This window comes from Galendromus occidentalis, unplaced genomic scaffold (genome assembly GCF_000255335.2).
Source record: "Galendromus occidentalis unplaced genomic scaffold, Mocc_1.1 scf7180000077496, whole genome shotgun sequence".
Lineage (NCBI taxonomy): Eukaryota > Metazoa > Arthropoda > Arachnida > Mesostigmata > Phytoseiidae > Galendromus > Galendromus occidentalis.
The window spans coordinates 587,625-609,854 of record NW_003805484.1 but is presented as its reverse complement, the minus strand read 5'-3'; the positions used below and the strand labels follow the sequence as shown (position 1 = coordinate 609,854).

Sequence of the window (22,230 nt, the reverse complement as noted above, 5' to 3'; positions counted from 1 at the left end):
TGAGCCCGGAGTGTCTGCTAAGAAGTTTAGACGGGACCCGATAAAATTTCAAAAGCTATTCTCCCTGTTTCCGGACTCCCCTTGAATATCTGGGCACATTCCCGGATATCGCCGGCACGCTGCGGAGCGTGAAGGTCCAAACCTCCAAAGGATCCCATTCCGACAGGCATGTCGTTGCTGGAAGCTGCGGTGGGAACCGAGCTTCGTTGAGGAACTCTTCTTCCTCTCATATTCGAATGAGAACTCTTCCGGAGGGAAGTTCCGATCACAAACGTCCAATCCAAGCGAGGGGGTAGCAATGCAAAATTTTCTGAAGCGGATTCCACGCTCTGAGTACGGATCTTGTTCACGTCGGTATCCGCGAGATCCGCCGCGTCAACTTGTCGACGGAACGATTCTGTTTATTTTGTTCGAAGCCCTCCCCGTGTCGGTGAGTTAGTTGAGTATAAGCTGTGGCCGTGTGTGGTGCTCCTCGAGCTGTGAGTTATGCAGGGGCCCCATATACAAGGGCCCTCTGTCCCCCAAGTCTGGAAACCAGCTCGTGATTGCAGCTAGAAATCCCCGAGAGGTGAGCACAGCTATGTCTAGAGCTAAAATATTTTTTCCCAGGGTATTTCTGAAGTTTTCCCAAAGTTAGAGGGGCGCCCTACCGATGCACCTGGCTCGGCGGCGGTAGCGGCGTCCGAGAGCGCCAGGTGTCCCCAACGTAAACGTCGCTTCGCCCGGGAACGTCAACGTCTGTCTTGTTGTTTGTTAAGGAAAATGTAGCTTTGTCTGACCTGACAGGGGCGAGCAGCGAGACAAGGAACCATAAACAAATACAGCCGATGAACTTTCCGAAGTTTTGAAGCAAAAAAAAAATCTTCTGCCGAGAGCACGGCGATGAGCTCTTGTCAGCTCTGAGCTCTCAAGAACATCGAGTAGAGTTCGACTCGTGATTTTTACGAATCCAATGCTTCTGAACACTCAGTTGACACTGACAGTCGCAGCTATGGCAGACATCAAAACTTCTCTTCCGTAGCTTGTCTGAGCGAGAGATAATCCCGAACCTCCTTCAGGATCGCTGGAAATTCGGAGAATTTCTCCGAAGGCTTTGTGTGAGTTTGTCACAAAAGTCCTTCCGCGTGGGTACCGCACCCGGATAGAGTGGTTCACGGCGAAAAAGAAACTTTTCAGAACACTCGACGAGCGCGATTGGGCTTTTCAGCTAAAATGCGAATTTCGTCTCTTTGCCGGGGATCGTATTACCGACAAACTTTCGAGAATAACGGCGGCGCGGCGCAATGTTCACCAGCTTATGGCGAAAGCTGTCGATTCGGCCGTATAGTCCGCCACGGCCGTAACCGGTGTACGTTCACGTTTCTCCGTTATCAGAGTGTTGAGTTCCCCGTGTTCGGAAATTCACTTCCAGACAGCGGTTCGAAAGGTTTTTTGAGGCTTTTGAATGGTGAGCTGCATAGGGGCAGCGGGCGGAGCACTCAAGCGATTCAGAACCCCGAATCACCGGGTTCAGAAAGAGAAACGCTTTGAATATCTCCACTCGAGACTAAGAACGTCCGAGATGGGTCAAGGCATAAGAGTTCCTTGCCGTGTGGAGCTTGAACGTATCATGAAGTTATGGTCATGGTGGCATAGGCCTTCGGAAGGAAAAAAGGGTGGACGGCGGAAGCTCTATGAGGAGGGGCAGGGGAAGACCGACAGTTTCTCCCCCGGTAATTCAGTTTTATGGACAGCCGTGGTGACGGCAGCGCAGCGGTAGTCTCCGCTGCGGTGGAGTCTGTGTGGTCATCGAGTTTTTTCTCCGTTCTTTTCCGGAACCACGCATTTTCCGTTCATATGACCCAACGGTGGTGGTGGCGGGTGCGCGACGGTGACTTCGTCATGGGATTTGGCCTCACCCGGACGACAACAGCTTTTGTTAAGTCAACATCTCCCAGCGGTTATTTTTCTGACCAAGTGAGAGGTGGCGAAGATCCGAGCGAGCTCAGGGTCGCTCCGCTCACCCTTCCGATCGACGCTTGCGAACGAAGAGTGATACGATGTCAGCGATGATACGGGTGGACGGATTGGATGTGCAATCGACTAACTAACCGATCGATCGATGCCGCCAAGCCGGTCCTTGCCGGTTGCCCCGGTCCCTTCTCCGACCATTGTAGTTGCTCCTCTGTGCTAGAAACCTGTTCGTCATTGGAGCCCGCCCCTCTCATTCCCTCCATCTCCCTCCCGACCGTCGAACGATCGTAAAGGAAGGCTCGAAGCCGCAAATGACACCGCGACTTAAGAGAAGCCTTAATTTGTTCCTGGGCTCCAATCCCTTCTGTCTTGTTGTCCTTGTCGGAGTCGTTCCGTGTTTTTCCCAAAGGTCGAGTAATCCGCCTGTCTCCCCGCCTCCCGTTCCCTGAGCGAGTTCGAGTGGAAAACACAAAACACGATCGAGTCCTCTGGGGAACAAATCATTCTCGCGACAGCTTAGGGAGAAATTGAGTGACGTCTCCGTTTCTCCCTCTTTTTGCCCTCGCGCAACGTCAATGAAGTCATTACAATATCACGTTTATTTTTCCCCCGTTCCCCCTTGCCTCATTCTCCGTCTCCTCCCGATCGATAATTAATCGTCGGCTGAACTCGCGAATCTCAGTACGTCGGCTACGACGAAAAAAAAACAAGAAGAAGGGAGAATTTCGTGTGAAGGGGGTTGATTATTCTAATCATTATGGGCGAACAAGGGTATCATCAGAAGGTTCATCAGTCGTGCCGCCTCCGTAATTGAAATACGAGAGTATTGCTCGTATCGCCGTCGGTATCGGCGTGCCGTCGCTTGAGAGTATCATCCGACGTCGTCTTCGCCTCCGACGACGAGGCGACGTTAGCGGCTGACTGAGATCTTAACTTTGTGAGGGAATCCCCTCCAGTAGTCGATGGTACCGATGCCTCTGGGCCGGTGCGACGGCGGGCGGCGGCGTCAGCACCTTAAACAAGGCGAGTGTTTGGCTTGAGGCATTCCCATGAGTCATTCAGTTTCGAGTGTTTCGGATTCCGCACTTTCGCTACTCGAGGAGCCAAGTTCACCCTAGAGAGGGACGATTAACGTCGCAAGCGGCCGTCCGTTCGCGGCTCACGTCTGCTTGATGCTCAAGTATGTGACAGAGTTGCAGAGTAACAACTTGAGAGCAACAAACTCGAACGACATCGTAAACGTTAACCCAAACAAGAAAATTCTCGGTGGTCGACGTCTCCGCGGCTGTTTTTGAAAGCGGCTGCCGGCAGCAACCGAACGCTTTTACTTTGGCCAAGCTCAGAGCCCCTCCTAACCCTCCCCGTCAGCGTCGTCGTCCTCCCACTCCTCCTCATTCGATCTTGCTCTTCCCGTCGACGTTGCCAGCGCTGCGTCCGTAGTCGTCCCGGGAGGGCGGGCTTGTTCGTCCGGAGATAGAAAACGCCTCTGGGAAATCTGTGCTCGATCCGCCCCGAATTCCTCTCCGGTACCAGCTGCGCGGTGTCTTCGAACAACAACAGCAGCAGCAAACACAGCAACTGCTCAATCCCTTCGGTAACACCTGGGAACAAGCGGCAGGGGGGTCTTGCGGTGGCGGCGACGACTACGACGTCGACGACTAGAACTGGAATAACATGAAGAACGTGAGCGAGCTGCTCCTACCACCGACCGGATATATCCGCTGATTTATTGAAAACATATTTATTGCCTCGTACGATTGGTTTCTGTTTATTGTGCGTTGGTATTAAGGACAAAACCCCAGCTCTCCGAGATCTCGGTGCGTCGGCTGGGGTTCGCGCCACGAGACCGGAACACATTCCATCTCCGTTTCCCTTGTCGTTTTGTCGTTCGATTTCCGTTGCCATGATTGTGGAGGATCAGCGCTCCGACCCCGGCGCATCATCTGAATTCACCGGGAGTAAGTCGAAGGACGTGGCGTCGAAAAAATCTTGTTTCATCACTCGGAAGACCGGGTTGGACGTTGCTGCCGGATCCTCTGTTGCTCTCGTCCATGGTCGTAAAAGTTTAAATCCAATTACGTCTACTTTTATTACATGGAGAGAATTAGCCGCAGAGCCTGTAAGTCACTCGCTGCTGCGCACCCTCTGGATGCTCGAAGTTCACGCGCGATGTACGTTCATATGATCATAAGCTGGAGATACAATGTGTGCTACTTTCGTACTTGCGGGAGTAGAGCTAGAGAGCTTAACAAACGACCTCACGTACCTGAAACCACTTTTCTTAGTTTGCCACTCAGCATAATCCCTGCTTGTTAGAGAGGAGAAGGAGATGGGGCGGCTGTCTTCCACTTCTTCTTCCTCTTTCCCTATTCCCTGCCTCGAGCGCCGATCCAACCACTCGGAGGAACCGAAATCCCACTCGGTTGGAGCGGAGTCTCTGTTTATACTGCGTGTGAGTTCCTTTCGAATAGTCTCAGTCAGTCATTCAGCCAGTCAGTCAGTCAGCCGATGGAAGCTAAGATGGACTGAACCGATTCTTGAGGAACTTTTAAGATGGCCGGCCGCTCCGAGCAAGAAGTGCTCCCTTTCTCCGAGGAGTTCGGTTTTATTGGCTGTCAAACTTTTGAAGGATTTGATAGCTCGCTTCTATTCTCCCACATTCCTGAAATGATCCTTCGCAATTCCCCGGGTCAGCTGGCGAGAGTTCCGGCAGCGCTCAACGGCAAAATGTTCCGTTCCCTTCCAGACTCCGAGAAACTCCTCCGCGGGATCGATTTCGACGGAGATAGAAAATACATCGGTTCCCTATATTACGCTCTTTCCGTTTCGCAGCAATACTGGAGGCGCTTACCCCGCAGTGATTTTCCATTAGGTCGCTTTTGACGCTTTCCTCTCGTGATATCCGATCCCGAATCCCATTCTTGAATGTCCTACCTCATTCTCGTGCATTATTCTCTCCTCTCGCTGCAGTACTCGTCGTCCTCCATCATTCTGGTCCATGCATACCGACCTTGATGATGCCCTCGTTTTCTCTCCGTGTCGGTCCCCGCCGCGAACATCCCCCCGGAGATGTGGTTTCACTCGGTTATCCTCGATGTGTTCCTTCATTCATTCTCGCTCAGTAATCCCTGTCGTTCCCCTTGAGCTGATTGAGTTATCCTGTCGGTATCCTCCGGATCCTTGACGCAAACTCCCTTTTGTGTTTTTCGTCCTTCTCCAGATGCCTCTCAACTGCACACCGGTCTCGTTCTTATCTTGCCCGTCGAGCGTCATCTGCCTATTCACTCTTGTTTCTCCTGCTGCTCCTTAATTGGCCCTCGACTCACTCGGTCGATGTTCTGTCTGCTCTTTTCGCAGAAACGCTCATCTCGCAAGCGGAAGCGAACAGCTCTCCTGAACCGACGGCGGCCGTGGCAGCGGCGGCACCGACGGATGGTGTTGCGAGCGCGGTTTTTGCAGATCGGTTTTTTCCATTAGGTGCGGAGCTTTGGGAGTGGCAAAAAGTTGCATTCGACTTGCTCCGGCGGATTGAGCTCCCGGTGACTTTTATTATTCATGCGAGTAGGTGCGCAGCTCTGATGATTTATCTTTCTTCGATCGCGCTCCCGAAGCGTTTCGCCCCTCTCTTGATCAATGATGATCCATCCTGGATCATGAAAGAGCCGGCGACGACCGAGCCAGCTGGCGTGTCCGCAGGCAGAAAATCAAGACTTCGCACCTAGAATCGACGAGTATCATCCGAAGTTTCCTCCTTTCCGGTGTCGGTCCCCGGAGGGAAATGATCGTCGCATCGCTAAAATGAGCATCGATATCCGAATGGGAACGTTCTCGACAGATGTTGGATTCGATGCGTCCCGCGATCGAACCACCGAGTCACCGAGCGACCGTGCGACCGAGCGAGCAAACGAACGACGCGGAAGCAGAATGCGGCGGGGAGATTATTTCCAAACAGTTTCATGTCTCATCTCTCGGATCAATTCAAACACTCACATCGCAGAATACGTAGACACACCAGACGATCATGCGATTCATGCACGGATCTGCTCGACCCCCGTTGTGCCATCGCTGTCGGGGGCTCTGAATCATTTGGTGGGGGCTTTTGTTTCATGTTTATAATTACGAGGAAGGCGTATGAGGGAATTCCAAAGCTCCGCAAGCTCGCGTCCAGATACGATAATGAAACGGATGTTTACTCATTTTCGTCCGAGCGATGCATATGAGCGACCTGCCGATCGTTCTCGGGACGGCAGATATTACGTTTACGGCCTTCCCGATGAGGGAAACTATGAAGCTGATTGCGATCAGGCTTGAATTCGCAGAGATTCGTGTCTCTTGCGAGCTCTGGCGGGCAGTGGGCCCGAGAGACCCGAATGCGTACAGGCGCGAGCGCTTACTGGCAAACGTGCCGTTGTTACCCACGGCGAAGCATTCTGCTCCCTTAATCGTTTTCTCGAGGCTTCAATGGAGCGCGTTGAGGATCGGGGGGAGCAGATCTGTCGGGAGAGTTTTCCTTAAACTCGACCCCGGTGCGGCTTGCCTCCGGTTGGATTGCTGGATTGGGTCGATAATAGTTCGATGAGATATTCCGTTTGGGTGCGCGAACTCGATCGATTGAATGTGAGGATGGAAATATTTGTGGCAAAACCAGCGCTCGCGAACATTGCCAGCCGTGGTCCGAAATGAATCGGCGTCGGAAGGAATAAAGCAAAGCAATGCGTTGCTCTCGGGACCGGGAAGGAATCCAATTAGGCTTCCCCCCCAGTGCTTGGCGCCTCCTAGGCTACACCGCCGAGCAGCGCCGTCGGTTCCGTTGTTGATCCGCTCGTTCTTACGGCTATCCTTGTTGTTTACTATTAATATTGTTATTATTATTTGTGTGGTCATTCCTTCCATTAGTACCCATGTTATTACTCGAGCGATTGTTTAATGCTTGACATTGAACCGACTAAACATCCCGGCCCGACAATCAGTCTGCAACGAGGCCGTGCTGTCCAATAGTTCTGTCATTATCATGCGTCCGGAGCGTGTTTGTGGCTCTGAGTAATCCTTCATTTGTCCCAAAGCTTGAGCGTACCTATAGCTCTAGTATTCTTTCGTTTGTGCTACTGACAATGAGTGCTATTATTCCCCTGATATTTGGTTGAGTTTTCTTTCGTTTTCTTGCAGCACGAGTTTAGCTTTTGTGTTTGCTGTGAAACAATGCGAGCTTTGTGCTGAGGAGTTATGACGGAAGTCAAGATCTGGGTGGACCGTGTTCAACGAGTGATTTCGGGTGAGTTTCCGGGGAAAGAATGTTACAGCTCCAGAATCACATCCTGTTCCTCCTTGTTTCATCGTCATCCTTTGGACGCGCATGTGAGTCAGGAATGCAGCGTCGGTAGCTCTTTGGTGAAGAGAGAATGGAGCGACATTGAGAAAGTTTCCTCAATTTTCCCGCTCTCGGCGACAGAAAACGATTACGCTGTTCGATGAAGGCGCGACGCCGCCGTGGACCCTCCGAGTTCCTCGGAGAAAGACGCGCGAAGGGAGATCCAGGGGCCGGGAGAAGTTTTTCCCTTCATCTATTGTTCCCTCCCTGCGTCCGTCCGACGTTTTTCCCCACTATCTCTAGACCAGTAGAAGTTGTGGTCGTCGTTCCCCCGTTCTCCGCGATAGCCTTGAGCTGCGTCAAGTCAGCATGGGGTCTCGCAAGCTCGGTACTCTTTTTTTCCCCTTTCCGAAAGTTTTCCCGTTCGAGATCGTTCATTCTTAGCAGGCGAAGGAGCCAAGACCTTATTAGGGATCGTGGGGTGGTACGTAAGCGGGGTAGAGGGGAGGAGGCGTGGCTGGAGCAAGCGAGTTCCACAGGGATCCGAGACGTAACCTGGGAGATCCGGGGCGCTCCGAAAGTGTCCTTGGCTCGGAAATAACGGCTCCGGAGAGTAAAGGGGCAGAAGAAGAATGCGCGGAGGTTTCACCGGCTACGAACTAATCTCTTATCTCGGTTCACTCAAGTGTCCTCTGAGATGAATAGCTTTTGCCCCCCCCCGTTCATGTCTTAACGTCACTTCAATGAACTCGTTGATCGTCAGAGACCTCGTCAGAGACTCATTAGGGTGGCGGCTTCGACAACGACGTCGACGGTGGTGGCGGGTCAGGGATCGTTTCCACTTTAATCTCCAACGAAGCCGTTCACGAGTTGGGAGGCGGGAGGACTGCCGCACGCAGGCAGGCAGACACGCGGGCAACCGAGGGTCATTCAGTCTCGTCGCTCACCCTTCCACTCACCGGCCCGCGTGCCCGCCGACCGGCCGGCTGCCCGGCCTTCCAGGGCAACAGGCTCCATTTGTTCTGGGGCTTTGTGACGCCGGCGGAGCAGTTGTCAAAGCGTTTCTCAAATAGAATTCTCTTTCCGTCGGCTCGTACGCACCGTCGACGGCCGCTCTCGACTCGTTCACATACGTACGGCGGCGGTGCTGTTCTCGACGGAATTCCAAAGTAGATCAGCAGTAGAGCGAGGAATAAATCGAAAAAGGAGGGATCACACGTTTGATCACACCTCTACTCTGGCCACTCTTCTCCTATTCTTACCGCCGCCGTCGCCGCTGCCAACGACATCCGAGCGCCTATTTCTGCTGCTCAGGGTTTGCGTCGGCATAGCAGTAGGTCGGAAAGTTTCGCAATTTCCCGTTCAGAGCGGAGTGGATCTCCGGCTTCGAATAGTTTCCGTCACGATCGACTGGCTGAGTGAGCGACTGACTGACTGCTTCACCCGCCGGCTGCTGACAGACCGAATGTTCGTTTCGGTCTCGGACTGGCGATAACCTGTGGGGTGACAGCGAAGACGGGCGGAACCGACCGGGAACGGAGACGAGTTCGCGCTTGGAGAACAGTGGATACCCTCTGCGAGGGTTCGCCTCGTCGAGTGGATATTCGCCCAGTCAGCAGCAGCGGTCGCGGAGTATCTCGTAAAGATAGCCGCTCTCGGTCGAATCGTAAGTTGCTGCGATGAAGTCGCGGGCTCCGCGCTGTTATCAGAGCGTTCAGTGGACTTCATGCAAACAATCGCCCGAGGCTTCTCGTAGAATCTCGGCCGAGTACGCTCCGAAGAGAGCAGCCACCAGTGACGGCGCGGCGGTGACTTCGGCTGCTGCCACGCACCGCCGTCGTCGTCGTCGCAGCCGCGGCTGAACCAACGAAGCGTTTCGCCAACCATACAGGCAGAGTGAGGGCATGCGTGAGTGAAAGAGTGAGCAGCTACATGACATCGGACCATCAAAGTTGGGAATATTCTCCGATGTTCACTGAGCTGCGACGTCGGCTGGGAAACTTTGCTCTCAACGAAATTCCTCTGGTCATGCCTTCGCAGAGTTTCCATGATGATGATGATGATCATCATCATCAGGGAATCGTCTTCGTCAACCCGCTCATATGCAAACGGGCCTTGAGAGTCCTGAGCGAGGAATGCAAGACGAATCGCTGAACTGAGAAACAACAGCACGCCGTCGGTCGTCAGAGAACGAGACGAGATCGTAAACGCGACATGTAGGTATTGCGTCTCTTCAAGCGAGCGAACGAATGCGTCCGCTCGCTCGTGCTCCTCCGTGGAATGCATCTGGCTTGAATATAGGAACGTAGAACGAGCCCCCGTCGTCGACGGCGGCATCGTTTGCGTTGCATTGTTATCTGATGCCCTTTTCCTAAGGGTTCACGTCCCTTGCCTTCAAGGTGCTCGTGTATTGTCTTCCTTCGCTTGCTCGGTGACCCTTCTGTCAAACTGACTAACTCCCCCCCCCACATCGTTTTCTTCCTTTTGTATCGTTTCCTTCAGCGGTCTCATCCCACGTTGTCCTTGTTTTGTTCTTTGTGTGTTTCTTGCTCCTCGTCAGGACTCATCCCGATCGGCCAATGTTTGTGTCTTTGTCCTTATCCCTTATGCTCATCGTATCGAAGTTTCCCCCGAGGATCAGCTGCTTCTATCGGCATACATCTGGAAAAGAATCCACCTGATTCGTCCCTCTAATCACAAACTTGTCGTTTCCTTTGTCAGACGCATGGGTTTCGCCCGGAGCTCTCTTGGCTGTCCTTGAGTCTCTTGACGGGATATTCTCCTCTCTGTGCCTCCCAGTCATCGAATGTCCTCTACCTCCGTGTTCTTATTCGTTTATTCTGAGCATTTTCTTACAGTCGTTCAATTTTTTTGCCTTGATTCGTTTTCTTCTTTTCTCCTTATTTCACCCCGAAATTCTCCTGTCCTTCCATTCAAGTCCTTCGAAGACTTTCCCGCTATCGTCCCCGTCCTTTTTCCAAGATATTCTCTCTCTCCCTTCTCCCGATCCTCAGTTCCCAATTGATCTCTCCCTTGGGCTTTCTTGTCCTACCAGTCCTTTATCACTCCGACATCTAGCGAATCGAGTGACCGTCCGAACCTCTTTGAAGTTGTCGTCCAAACGAGATTTAAAGCTTTAGATCACGCACGACCAACTTTATTTCAATGCTCCTCTGGCTCACAAAGACATCCCCAGACTCGAACCTCCCCCTCCCTTCCACCTCGTTCTCTCTCCGTCGATTTCTCGAAGAGCGCTGGTCCTCGCACTGATTGTTTCAACGGCAGCCGATCGGGCTTTCGGTGATGCCGCGGCCCTTTTCCACTCAGACCGCTCCCGTTCCCTGGGCGTCAGAGCAATCCGGGATCTCTAGACGCGGGCGGAGCTCAAATGGCGATTTGATTCGATTGGCTGGGAATCTTCGGTGAGAAAACGTCGATTTGTACCAGATGAATAGAAGGGATCCACTTTCTCAGATAGGATAAGTCGATAGTCAGCTAGCCGGGGAAGGCGGAGAGGAGAGCGCCTTTTCAAAAAAAAAAGCGTTGGAAAACCAACCTCAAGCTGATGAATATGCAAATAGTGTCTTTTGGGAGTATTATCACGGAATGGCGCAAGCCGGAAGGCAGGCAGGCGAGCGGGTGGGTGGGCGGACGGACGGGCACTCGCTAAGAAGCCGCCAGATAGTCGGATTCCGTCCTCCTTGAGATTCCAAGAATGGCTTTCTGCGAGGCGGGCACTCCCTCTTCGTTTCATTATTCAACTGCAGGGTATTTCGAATTCCTTTGTTCCTCGCCTCGACGATTTTTTCTTCGCGCCCTCCTCCGCAGGCAGTTGCGCTCTACCCTCCGTTGTCTGCGTTTCGGAAGTTCGTTTTTATTCCGTTTGCATCTATATGAAAATAGGCTCAGGCGACTCCTACTCATAGTGTGAGCCGACATTGTCACCGAGGAGAACTGCGTCCCGAGTCCTGTGCTTGCAGAGGCGGTCCCTCTTCCGCACGCGTCCGTCGAACAGAGAGGGAAAGGAGCTGTTCTTCCTCCCGGCGCCGACAAAAAAAAGTAATCTCATCGCATCGTGGTCTACCGAGACACTTCCAGGCCTCGGGTTTCATATGACTTTGATGCTTGTCTGTGAAACGGGATACGGGATGAAAGAGGTTGGCCCAGTTCCTCCGAATTCCCTTCACGGCCGGACCCGTCCTCTATTTGAGTTATTCCAATGTGCGTTTTTCTTTTGGTGGCCCGATGCAAACGACATCATCATAAATATGGTGGACGGGGAGCTGGTCGCGACAACATCGAGTCCATGTTGCCGACTGACTAAGCATACCGAGAAACATGCCTGCGACGTTACGCAGACAGTCTCCCCGGCCCATAGACCGCTGGTTTGTCGACAGACCGGATGCCGAGTGCCACAAAAACGGACCCAGTTTCACCTCTTGTCCACCATGCACCCCATGACCGACTCCGTTCCCATCTCGGCCACACGTCCTCTCACTCGCTATCTGTATGTGTCGTCCGATCGAGACACAAGAATCAGGTGATGCTGCCAGAGGCGGCGCGCCTGGTCAGGACCGGACGTTTGCTATAACGGGCAAGACACTCTCGTTCAATCTTCCCCCTCGACGTCCCTCGCCCCGAAATCCCCCCTCTCTGTCCTGTTTTCCTGGATCGCGTACTCCTTTCTCGTCTTTCTCGTCCCGATCCACCGACGGAAGGAGAGCGAGAAACGCGGACCATGATCAGATATCCTCTCCTTTTCCCTCCTTGCGGGATAGAACCGGGAGAAGACCAGCTAGCCAGTCGACCCTCTGGCTGTCTTTTTATACTTCCGCAGGCCCCCGGCTATGACAGAGGAGTTGATTACTTTGCTCCGCCTGATTACGTTGAGTCTCCTCCATGCTCCTGCCGTTGTTGACGACGATGCCGTCCGTACCTCGGGTTGCTACGCCTATGTCGACGTCAGGCGCCGGCGAAGACATCGCCCATCCCCTTCTTTATTATTTACCTAAGTCAGCCGGACAGCTGGCCGACGAGACAGCGGAGGAACATGCCACAGGAGCTGAACGTCATCCGCCGAGCCCTGAGGTCCACCTTCGTTTCGGAGAAGTCTCTCGACTCGAAAGTTCCTCAGATCACGGCGGACCGGTCCTGATTCGGTTCTCGGGAATGACCTGCGTAGGTCGAAGGAGATAACATGCTGGTCGAGATGAAAAGGACGAAGGCGTGCGGAAGACCGCCAGGTCCAAGAGAGTCCCGGGGAAACTAGCACAGCTTGTTTAGCGGACGCACGGATCGACTGACAATGCCTCGTGACGTCGAGAACGACCGACAGAGCAATCCGCCGGAAAAACTTCCGCCGTCGACGTCTCGCGAAGTTGACGCTGTCAAGCGGGTCGGCCGAAGGAGAGACCATGGCACGCAAACCGTTTGACAAAGGCCTTGACGATGCGACGGCCGCACGTCCCTCGACTTCGGGTCGGCCGCTGGGTCAGACGCTCAGAGCAACGGGACGGCGGGAAACTCCAATAACGGCCACGACAATAGTGACGGCTGCGGTGCTTAATGTTTTTCCGCTTCAACAGCTGCAAAGTCCGCCAACTGCATCGCAAACAATGACGGCAGACAGAGTTGCGGAACCGGAGACATCAAAGGCCGTACAACCATTACCACCGCCGCGGGGAGAACGAAAAGGAAAAAGTGACTAAGAGAAATTGCGATCCGCTCAAGCACCGCCGGCCGTCACGGTGCTGAGCACCACTACGCTAAGGTTGTCGGGGGAGGCTCGTTGCGTCGTTGATGATGTTGCTGCTGTCGTCGTTGTTGTTGTTGTTGTTGGTTTGTTCGTTCGCTCACTCGTTTGAAGCGTGAACTGACGACGGAGCACGTCGCGCCCCGGCGTATTTCATTGTCAACCGAGAGATGTGCCAGCTTCAGTTCCACGCCCTCGGACGTCTTAGCCGACCGCCCGCAGCGGAATTATTCCTACTTCGTTCGGGGCTTGCAACAGCAACAGAGTAGCGCAAGAACACAGAAAGAGCGTTGTTGAATGAATGAGGGACCGACCGTTGAGAACCGCGGCTTGAAAGCGAGCGGGGGAGCGATAACGGGCTTGGGGAAGTCTGTAACGTGCGCGTGTGTGTTTATGTCCCACAAGTAGGAGTTGTATGCTGCGAACAAGCGGCTAGCTGGGCCCTCGGCTCAGAGAGGGGGGGCGAGGAGGGTAGCTGTAGGGCATGGGCTGAGAGAATCTGTGGAAACGGAAAGCCGTCACGTCACTGAAGACCGGAATTTCCGAAGGCGGTCCGTTTCGGGAGAGACTTGAACGGAGCGGAACGGCACTGGGAGCGAAAAGTCGGGTCTCTTTCGAAATGCCAAGAGTTATGAGGTTTCGCTGCCGTAGCGAAACTCCTCTCGGGGTCAGCCCAGGACACAGCAACGATTCACCCATCCCGACCGACCGACCTTCTGAACTCGGAGCTCAGTTATCAGGACGGACGATGCGAGAAAGAACAGATACCTAGGGAGGAAAGGTCGGAGATGGAGCCATCGGCTGAAAAAGCAGAACGAACGAATCTTCTGCTCTGTTGCTTTTTCCCGATGGAATGAGAGCAGGGAGAATCCTTGCTGGGGAAAAATAAACTCTTTATCCGCTCTCGCTCCGGCGCCGGCGTAGCCACCGACCGGGGAATCCGGTGGAAGATGGGTTAGACGAAAAGGAGAAGCAGGGATCGAATGGGTGAGTGTGTGAGCTCCGGGTACGTGCGCTGAATCCCGATGTTTTCTGTATTCCAGGAGTGACCCCCGCGACGACCGTCGGCGATTTGTTGGCCATCCTGTCACGCTCACAAATGTTGTCATCTCCGTCTTCATCATTCGTGGGCGGAGAATACTCGGGCCCAAGGCGAGATTGTCTCGTTCTCAGGAGAGACGGAATGGAACACATGCTGAGCCCGTCCGATAGACCGCTCAGACTCCTGGCCCACTCAGGAGGACACCTTATCTACAGGTGAGTTCACTCAGGCGTCAAACCTGACAGAACGGCTCGGTTGTCCCCAAGTGGTTTTACCGCACATCATGCGGTCGTCGACGCTTACTGGAAAGCTTCCCGGTCGTCCCGAACGGAGCCGACCCGCTCCACCATCTCGCCATTGAAAGATCCGAACTTTTTCCCGGGTGCCTGTCATTCGAACGTGACGCTCTCCATCTGGTTAAGACCGAGGTCTCACCCTTGAGGCGAGACTTGTCCTCGGAAGCTCTCGACTGTCACTCCGGTGCGGAGTGAAAATAAATACCTACGTATAACAAGATGCGCGTGGAGCGGTTTTCCGCCGAGTTCCACCGGGCCCCGAGCGTTTGCGGAGTGTCACGTTAGAGAGGTGTTCGCCAAAGTCCGGTGGGCGCTTCTGGTCCCCATATCACGTCCGTTTTCCCTCCATTAATCTTGATAAATTGGATTGACGTTCGCTTAGGTCTTCGGTACCCGATAAAAATCCTTGTTCCCCCCTGTATCCGATCGTGCTGTGATCTCCTCTTTGAGTGAGGGATGGACGAATAAATCACTGGGAGCGAATCCTTTGAAGACTAACGGGAGTTTCGCGGCCGATATGAGTTCAGCTCTTCCTCCTTGCCATATCTCTCCCGTTTTTCGTGGGAATGAGAAGTTTTCCGGGTTGACATTCCAGTCGATAGATTGTGCCTGTGGACCCAAATCCGGCCTTCTTCCGGGAGAAGCTTCCTCAAATCACTGACCATTCGATATGGAATGTACGCAATCGAGGCCCTGTCAGTCAATGTGGTGGCCCCTCGAGAAATTTCTCCGCGATAGAGGGAGCGCGTATCGTTCATTTAGGTCACCAGGGACCGTTTTCAAATATGAAAGCGTCCTCTCAGGGGAACGGTATCATTGCGTCCATTCCTACTACCTAGGTACTTTCCATACGAGGAGCCGATGCCGTCTCGTGTCCGATAAATGTTATGCACGAACACGAAATACGATTCTGGTCCCAATAAGCCTTTCTATCGTGATTCGTTCGGCATCGCTACCGGCGTGAATTAATGTGCCCTCGATCTTGCGGACCGGCACATCTGAAATGTGCTCATGCAAACTCTTGCGAAAGCAAGGAAGATCGGAATACGGGGTCCGAATCCATAGAGGTTCTAGGGGATGAGGCGCGTGAAAAACATAAGTTCCAGGAAAGTGGAGCGGGAGTCATTCGGGAGGAAAATGGAGCTCGGAGCAACCGATGGCAGTCCAGAGAGCATTCGTCGGGGGAGAGTAGGGGAGGGAACGGCTCAACGCATGAAAGAAATGGCAATCACTAGCGGCGGGAAAAAAGCTGCCAGCGACATCAGCAGTCGTCCATTGTTTCTCTGCAAGAAACGAGCTTTGCACAGCCGTTTCCAAATGATGGCGTGCCCTCTACGAAGACCAGTCCGACAGCTTGTGCATAATAAAGCCAACCGGCGCCGCGCCGGCGCGCGAACGGAAAATTATTATTCTCGCTAACGGTAGGGCTCTTTCAAATTCTGTTTGTCGCTGAACTCGAAGAATGATGTCGAGCGGTGTACAGGGGAGGGCCACCGTGGGCAGATGAGCCGGAAGCGTGGAGAACAGAGGGAAGTCCGGGGATCGGCATGCGTCGGGGAGGGTGGGGAACAACGACGGACTTGAACAGAATGAGTAGAAATTCTCTTCGGTAAGTCGAACGAAGCCTTGCTCAGTGGAAAAACAAAATTAATGGAATTGCTCTCCATTGAAGCCGTCGTCGATTCCGGAGCGCTGGCGAGAAGTTGAACGAATGAAGAAAAAAAAACGAGAGGCTGCTCCGCTCGAGGGTGTGAGCGTCGGAGCTTTCCATTTTTTTCCGGACCGGTATTTAAACTGCTCTCCGTCTGCGTGGGTGGAACAAACCGACCGGAGGGCGAATCCGACTCCGGGAAACCGCTATTGGAACGTGACTTTTCGGAAGAAGTTGCGGTCTGGGCTCGAACGAAGCCCAACCGAAAGGCTGGCGCGACGTAGGTTTCCCTCTCTTTTCTCACACTGACTGACTGACTGAGTGCGTCGCTCTCGTTCACCGCTTTCTCGAAGGCACTTCAGCCGGCTCCCGTGCCAGAAGGCGGGCAGGAGGCAAACAGGCGGCTGGGCGGGCTAGCCCGTCGGTCGGCAGGAGAGCAATGTTTGCCTTAGTCCTCCGGGGCTCTGCACGGGTCGCTGGGTCCATAGCGTCCTTGGGGAGCGAAGCCGACGATGTTCTCGCACTGCGGGACTCACTCTATAACTGAATTAGGTTTCTCCATGGACCACCGCAATGTGGAACATCAAGTCGCCAAAGTCGAGCCGACTAAATATTTATCCGTGGCTCGCCCTCGTATCGGGGACGACGGAGGCATCTGGAGCGACCTCGCATAGAGAACGAGTCCGAGGTCGAGCCGAGAGATGGAGTCATGCGGGATGCATTGTGAATCTGGGTGAGGAGTCAAGCGGAGTCAGGTGCGGGATCAGGAATACGGGGGAGGAGACGGAGCGGGTCAGGGATCCTCTGGGGACATCGAGCCTGTCGTGACGGAGGAACGGACAAACGGACGTCGAGATGGGGGAGCTCATAATTTGCGGGAAGAGCATGCGAGTTACGCGAAATTCCGGGTCCGGTTTCGACATGTGGGGATTTGTCCGAGCGACTGGATGAACGGTAGGGCCAGAGAAAACGGAACCCGGACAGGGGAACGCTATTCTGCGGATCGGAGGGTGACCCGGGGTCTGCAGAGCGGGTCATGAGGCGAGCCTGTCCTCTTATCAATCCCGGCGAGATGAGGTATTCTAATCACCGGAGCGTTTCCTCTCTCGTCTGACTGCATTGATTGCGCTTACGTAATTGCTGAAGGTTCCTTTTCGGACAGGCAAAGATTGGGAGGTCAATCGTAGCGTCAACTTCCCGTCTTCTCCGACTTTTCCTCCCCGAATCCGTTCCTCCCCCTATCCCTCTCCGCCGAACTCGATTGACGTATGTCTCCCACTTCGGCTCCCTCTATTGAATGCGGGAACGTTCTTCCATTCGGTTCCGAACAGCCGATTCCACGATGATGTCGATTGTAATCTTTTCTTTTTCTCGTTCCAGGCCCGCGGCGCCGATCGTGGAGCCGCAGTCCTCGGTAGGAGGTGGAATCCCCCTGAAGCCGGGAATTACCCACGTCCAGCTCAGATCAAACGCTATCGAAACAGCATTGAAACGTCAAACAAAGTCGGCCCCGCTCCTCAAGCCACCGTCCGTCGCACCGAAACATGTCCTACAACAGCCTCAGCAGCATGTGTCGAGGTTGGATGGAGGGGGAAATTCGACGACAACGAACACGACGACGGCGTCAACGACGACGACAACGACGATACAAATGTCGCAGCTGAATATCAAACAACCTACTCAGCAGCAAACAACTCGAAACCTCAATAAGACTACAAGTAAGCTGATATTCGTCATCGAGTGGGCTCTGAGTGAAGATGCGTGTAGCTGGCTGTCTGTGGGCTCGTCATCGGGTCGGGTTGGCGATGCAACAAGAGTGCTCTTGATGTTTGTCTCGCTCGTCATGCGGAGGAGAGATTCGGTTCCACGATGGAGCTGCTTGATTTGGCGGCTGCCTTCGCAAACCATGCCGCCTCTCGAAACGAAAATTCTGAAGTGGGAGAAGTTTTCGGAGGAAGGTAGCTCGAACAAAACCGGAGCTGTGCTCCTGTCATGATTTCTCCTGGAAAATCCACGCTAATGAGTCAAATCTTAGATCCGGACACTCTGGTCTGACCTGTGAGGGCTTAGGGTCGACACGATGAGCTCTCCCCGGCAAGGTCTGCCTTCTGTCCGGAGTGGAGTGTTGGCTACAGAGCAACGCTTGCGCGAAAGTCGCTGGGAAGCCTCATCCCAGGCTAGGTCGTTTGCTCCCGCCTCACGCAAGATTTCTGCGCGAATCGCGACGTTCCACTCGCGGCTCGGGAACGGGCACCGATTGGAGCAATTTGTATCATTCCTGATTCTACGAGATTGACGTTCTCTCGTTCCTACGACTTCATTCGATAAGACCTTATTCAGACAAGAACCAGCGGTCCCCCTTCCGTTCCGAGTCCCGAAACTATCAGACGAGAGCCGCGCTACTCGTTAGAGGTTTCTACGGCGAAACCTGACAAGCAGTAAGCCTCTAACGACGCCGGATCTCGTGAACGTTTTCCCGGGAAGAAACTCTCTTAGTGTAGTCGATCCTCGTCTGAGAACGTTATCTGGAATTAGCTTTTCCGAAGGAGTTCTCTCGGTGCGCTCCGCGAGCGGCGGCTCGGAATAAAATGGTAAAAAACCTCACCCACTCGGAAGCTCGGGGACTGATAGGGATCACAGGAACTGCGACGCCCTCAAATCGATAAGAGCTGACGCGGGCCCCAAATGGAATATTGCTTCCAGTCGGAACCTTCCCCCAGAGGAGCAAGCTCTTGCTACTCCGGGAGTATGGGGGAGGGGGGGAACTCTCTGATGGTTGACGAACGTTCTGAATTATTCCTCCAGGCTACTCAGGGGCGTACGGCGATAAGGTTGACTCTCAGGAGGAAGGACGGGAACCGGCACCCTCGGAACGACTGATGCCTCCACCGTACGAGCAAGCTATAAGGTCTTCCTGCCGGCGGCGTCCCGCTGATCTCGATCTTCTCATTAGGACCCAGCAGGAGAAACTCAATTCGCAGGTACGTTTCAGAATTGTCGATTTCCGTTCAGACGAACGGTACGCGCTCGACTCGCGCATGCTCAGCTTGAAACAGAGAAATGGGTCGATGGAGGGAAATTGTTTCTTGCCTCGTGTGCCGTGAGAATCGGGCTCGGCAATTTCTTTCCCTCTCGGGAGAGATGGAAGTTTTATTGACGTGTTCCCCGCGATTTCTTCCAGGCCAAAAAGTTGGAAGAGATGGATCGGGAAATCGCGATACTCGAGTCGAACCTGCAGAATCGCGAGCGAGAGAACGTGGCCATCTATCCTGAATGTCAGGATTTAGACAGAAGACTTACCGCCTGCGAAGCTCGGTTGAATCTTGCGCAGAAGGAGGAGGCCTCGTTACAGACCGAGATATTCGCGACTAAAGCCAAGATCGAACGGCTTACCATCGACATGGAGGTACGTGGAATCGAACGAACGAACGAACAGAGACACAAACGAGGCTGAGCGAGCTCCGGCCCCTAAGCCAGGTGGTCAGACGGTCGGTCGGCCGGCCGGCCGTCGGGCCGGAGGCGGTTGGTCGGGCGACGACTCCGGTCGAGACGCTCGAAAAGCTTCGCGACCGCCACGCAATCATCGGGCGGGGCAAAGTATTCCCGAACGACATCTCGCGCTCTTGAGTTGACCAGTGGCTCGGAAAACTTTTCCGATAGATTTAGCAGAGTACAAGGCTCTTTTCTCCTTGCAGAGCTACATGACGCGCGAATGTGAGCTGGTCACCAAAGCTCTCGATGTTGTTCCTACGCCGCAGCAGGATTTACCGCTCGATGAGAAACACCGACAGATCGTAGCTTCGCTCCAGCAGGAAGTCCGGGACGTACAGCGACAAGCTCGACAACTGTCCGAACAACTCAAAAAAGAAAATCTGAAAGGTACATAATCCGAATCGAGAGCGACGTCGAACAGTCGTTTCCACGGTCCTAGGAGACAGTGGAGCGGTCGAAGCGGGGCGCAGACGGCCGGCGTTCCGCTGGAACTTTTGTTTGCTCTACCCCGCCCGATATGAGCCGGGGAGCAAAAATAATTATACGTGCCCTAAGTGCTCCGCTCCCACCGGATTTAGTATTCCGACGGTTCTCCGTAAGTGCGACTGCTTGCTTCTCCGAGTTTTCCCCGACGGTAATGGTGGCGGTGGTACTCCTGCTGCTGCCGCTGCTGCCGCAGATGTTGTCGGTGTTGTCCTCCACGAGCAATCGGCTTCTCCTAATTTGAGATATCGTTGTTCCCGTCAGACTGCCGGCGTATTTTCCGAACTGTTCTCTTGTTCATTCCGAGAGAGCTCCCACAAAGAATCGTCTTTTGCCCATTGTAAGAGTCGTCTCGTGGGAATGAAATATGCCACCGACGGCTCCGAGGTCTTTCGTAATTCCTCAGACGACAAGCGAATTTCTCCCTATTCGAATCTCGGATTATCAGTCTCTCGTTCGTTCCAGGACTAATGATGGTTAATCCGGAGGAACTGGCGGAGGGCGCAGAGGGCATTCTAGGAGGCGCGACGGGATCGGGGCTCGGAAATGTCACCGTGAGGACATTAGGAGGCTCTTCCCGGAGAAAAGTGCCTCCCAAGGGCCCTCGCCAGCTCGGCCAAGAGATGGCCTCCCCCACTCAGACCCATCCAATCGGCGTTTGGGTCTGAACAACGTTCAGCTCAAAATATTCGCCGCACTCAAAACCGCGAAATCACGGCATCATCACATCAGCATCAAGCCGTCGTCGCTGCAGCGAGAGTGGGATTTCCTCCACTCCGAATCATCACTCCTGGAATTCTCCAGGACACGTATGGAGCAGCTATAACGCGGTGTCCTTGATTCCGTCCGAGGCTTCGCCTACGCTCTGCCAAGAAATGCTGCCTGCGGCTGTTCGTGTATCAGGGATCCCTGACTAATCAACGGAATAGACAAATGATGGTGCTGTACAACATGAACATGCCTGCAAACACTCGTAGACTTCTCATGGGCCTGCCTCATCCTGATCCTGCCAACCTGATTATCTACCTGCAGTCGAGTTTTTGCGGCCATGTCACGGTCGATAGAGCTTTATCACGTTCCTTGCCTGTCCCAGCCATGAAATCAAGCTATGCCGAGCCGAAGGCACGCGAGCTCGTTCAAGTGCGCTGACACTCTGTACACAGCTAAGCATATATATGAACATTCATGAATACATCCATGAATATATTCTGAGAGAAAGAAACACATACATACACGTCCGGGTGGATTGCATGTCGGATGCCCTGGATCCGCTGCAGGAGCACGTTCGACGGCGAATCGAGGTCCCCGACAGCGAGGTCAATCGATCCGGCGGGGGACCGTGGCTCCCCGATTTGCATTTTGTAGCTACTTGATAATATATTATCACGGACAAAATCTGATTTAAAAACCAAGCATTGACGGAGGAACTCACAAACTCCTATTGATAAGCATAATTAGTATTACATATAACGAGAGGTGGCTGGAGCGTTGCTGGGCACAACGAATTTTCACCGAAACCGTCCGTTTGAGCCATATCTGATACCGAGAAGATTATTCCGTCAGACAGGGTCTGACAGCTGATTTTTGTGATTTCATCAAGCCCCAAATCAATTTTGAGCTCACTCACATTGGACAGAGCAGCGATGCTGTCGATTATATTGTCTCGGTCGTTAGAGCCGATTTTGAAAGCCAGAAAGGCGTTTCTGAATCCGGATTCCTGCTTCTGATTGTTCGTTCCACTCGAGTCTGAATGACAAATCGATGGCATCCCAAGGTGGGGCAGCTGAGTGCCGCTGATTATTAATATTATTGTTCCTCGCCCTAAACATGGCTTCGTACAATTCATCACATACGAGCCCGGAGGAAAAGTTGTGACTCTCACTCCTCGAGTGTGACTCTCCGTGGGTTGGTGTTCCCTCGAGGAATGTGTTTTCCGGTGGGGGAAACAGTGCTCGTGGACTCATTGCCGAGGCCGTTATCGGAACTTCTCGTCTGTCAGACGATCACCTACTCCCTTCCTCACACACACACAAACGATCGGGACATGTCCGAAGTACGTAATACAAAGAGTCGCCAGCTACGCGGCTGGATTACAGGTGCCTCCTCTATACAGAGTGCTATCAGCACGATCGATACTATGTAGGCTTTAACCAATAACAGCTGTCTGACTGACAAACAAACAAACGAATAGTCAGCCAGCGAGCCAGACCTCCTCAATTATTGCTGAATGGTTTTCGCACCGATCGGGCTCGA

At 53.5% G+C, this 22,230-nt stretch overlaps 1 protein-coding gene across 1 annotated transcript; it reads left to right on the top strand.

Annotated features, from left to right (window-relative positions):
- Window positions 1–439: 439 nt before the first annotated feature.
- Window positions 440–20,685, top strand: LOC100899194 (uncharacterized). Its single transcript, XM_003746376.2, has 8 exons — window positions 440–568; window positions 7,120–7,225; window positions 14,057–14,270; window positions 17,383–17,720; window positions 18,808–18,983; window positions 19,184–19,408; window positions 19,698–19,881; window positions 20,443–20,685. Exons 2-8 carry the CDS (start codon window positions 7,177–7,179, stop codon window positions 20,643–20,645), a joined length of 1,389 nt encoding a protein of 462 aa, XP_003746424.2. The 5' UTR covers window positions 440–568; window positions 7,120–7,176; the 3' UTR covers window positions 20,646–20,685.
- Window positions 20,686–22,230: the final 1,545 nt, after the last annotated feature.

Coding starts and splice junctions, on each gene's coding strand:
- LOC100899194 (XM_003746376.2), top strand. CDS start 7,177: ATGACGGAAGTCAAGATCTGGGTGGACCGTGTTCAACGAGTGATTTCG. Junction 7,226..14,056: donor TGTTCAACGAGTGATTTCGG/GTGAGTTTCCGG, acceptor TCTGTATTCCAG/GAGTGACCCCCGCGACGACC. Junction 19,882..20,442: donor CAAAAAAGAAAATCTGAAAG/GTACATAATCCG, acceptor CGTTCGTTCCAG/GACTAATGATGGTTAATCCG.